The following is a 2,108-nucleotide window of genomic DNA, read 5'->3' as shown; positions in this document are numbered from 1 at the left end:
CTTAAGACTCAGTCTGCGTTGTTCTAATGGGGATTGTTCCCTAACTATCGACGCACGAAAATAAATCTAGACAAAACACCATTAAAACTGCAATTCATGTAATCTGAATTTAAACTCAAATAGTCGAACGAAACAACGAATATACACGCTTACGACAGAAACCCACAGATAACGTACACTATAGTAAACTCGTTCGCCTATGATAATGTTAACGGAAATATCTCAGTTATTCAACGTAACGTGAAAACGCATTGAGTCAGCGACAATGAAATCATAAATGCCAACTAATTTCCCATAGTGTATAACGCGTGTTAGTAAGAACAAACAGTTAAACAATAAGTAATATGCATGTACAAAATCACCGAATACATTGTTAAGTATAACATATAATGTGTTATAATATAATGTTATTTCATAATTGATCGCAGTAATAATAGTAGAAAAAAGAGAAAATATTAAATTCTTTGGAATATAAGCATAGAAGTAGTGAATGTAGAATATAAACACTACTAACTCAAACGAGAACCATCTACCCAAGTTTGAAATCGCACCGGGGGCAATGACTGGGAACAATTCGTTCTCGAATTGTCTTGACTATCTAGAAATCTTCGGAGCATTGGGGGAGTGGAAGAATTAGATTGGTCTTCTACATTGGGCTGGTCATCATTAATACGGCATATGTTAAATCGTGAACAAAGGTTGGCATTCGCTTTTTCAGAACAATTTTGAACAGCATCAAAACTCCCTGAGAACAGTGATGGAAAATTCATTTCACTGGATTGATAAGAAAAATTGCCTGGCTGGGAGAAAATCCCACTCGACGAATTAGGTGATTGATTCATATGGAATCTATGAGGTTTCAAACCATTTTGAGCGATGAACATTGGATCACTGGATCGGAATAAAATATTTGACACACAATCACTAGATGACGTGCTGTTGGAGTCATCAGGTTGTCTATTGCCAGCAGGGTGTCTTTTCCTCCGACCTGGAGGAGGCCAAAATCCCTCATCCTCAGATGAAGAGGAACTCCCATGACTGAAGAATGACATCTGAACTAAACTAGGCTATTCCAGGGTCGTATATGCAATTTGTGAAATAAGTCTTGTCTACTACATTCTCGCTTTTATTACTTTCGTGGCGTGATTAAATGTCATTCGGACGTGCTATTCGTGTTTCTGTGTGCCTTGAGATATGTATATTCTTACTATTTCGTGTTTGCTTGTCTAAGAGTGAACTTACCCCCCTCTGAACTAACTGCCAATGAAAATCAAGCAATATTGTGCGTCAGATTTTCTAGCTCATCAATATCAAGGTCACACGTGACAAACATGTGATCATAGTAGGTTAAACCAATCAAAACAAAGATGTATGCTTTCGCTAAGCCATGGTTGGTTGATCTAAGAAATTGAATTTAAAGCGTGTTCTTTAGAATCTGCTAGGATGATTTTAATATTATCTATGCTGGTGATAACCGTGCCGTGATCTTGTCGAGAAGGCCTCGAATCGGAGGCGAGTTCGTGTTCTTTTACCTAATTAGTCATTACATTCAGTATCATTTAATGGAATTGCTTGATCTTAGCGCATATAAGAATCGTTTGTCTCATTGTCAGATTATTTTAACATGCATCATAAGTATTAAATTCCCCTTCATCACTTGATAACGAATTATGTATCAAACTCTACAACACCTAGAATTTACAGAGGTTATTAAAGAGGTAAAAATTGACTGATAGTTCATATAAACTAAGTAGATGCAGTGAATTTCGTCCTCTTACTATAACAAGATTAAATATTTAACAACTTCATTTATGATAGCCAACTTGTATTTTATAAATTACTAATTGTGATTACGGATTTTTTTTCTACATTTGATTATGATTTCAAGCTGGTAGCTCATAAATATGAAGTTTAGATTTATTAGTGAGGCCGTTTAGCTTGCTTCCAGAGATTCAGTCTATGCCAATGACATTGTTAGCTCATTAACTTCCGAATAATAAAGTAATTTATTAATTTGCCTCGGTTACTTAATATTCAACTGCATGAAATAATTACAATAATAATGACGATAGTTATAAAACGCTGACAAATCAATGATTAGTAACCGA

At 35.2% G+C, this 2,108-nt stretch overlaps 1 protein-coding gene across 1 annotated transcript; it reads right to left on the bottom strand.

Moving 5' to 3' along the window:
* Positions 1 to 328: 328 nt before the first annotated feature.
* Positions 329 to 1,052, bottom strand: MS3_00007657 (uncharacterized protein; the record flags this gene model as incomplete). Its single annotated transcript, XM_012939917.2, has 1 exon — positions 329 to 1,052. The coding sequence occupies one exon, from the start codon at positions 1,050 to 1,052 to the stop codon at positions 510 to 512; it is 543 nt and encodes a 180-aa protein (XP_012795371.1). The 3' UTR covers positions 329 to 509.
* Between the last annotated feature and the right edge of the window lie 1,056 nt (positions 1,053 to 2,108).

This window comes from Schistosoma haematobium, chromosome 4 (genome assembly GCF_000699445.3).
Source record: "Schistosoma haematobium chromosome 4, whole genome shotgun sequence".
NCBI lineage: Eukaryota > Metazoa > Platyhelminthes > Trematoda > Strigeidida > Schistosomatidae > Schistosoma > Schistosoma haematobium.
This window is presented reverse-complemented; position numbering and strand designations above follow the sequence as displayed.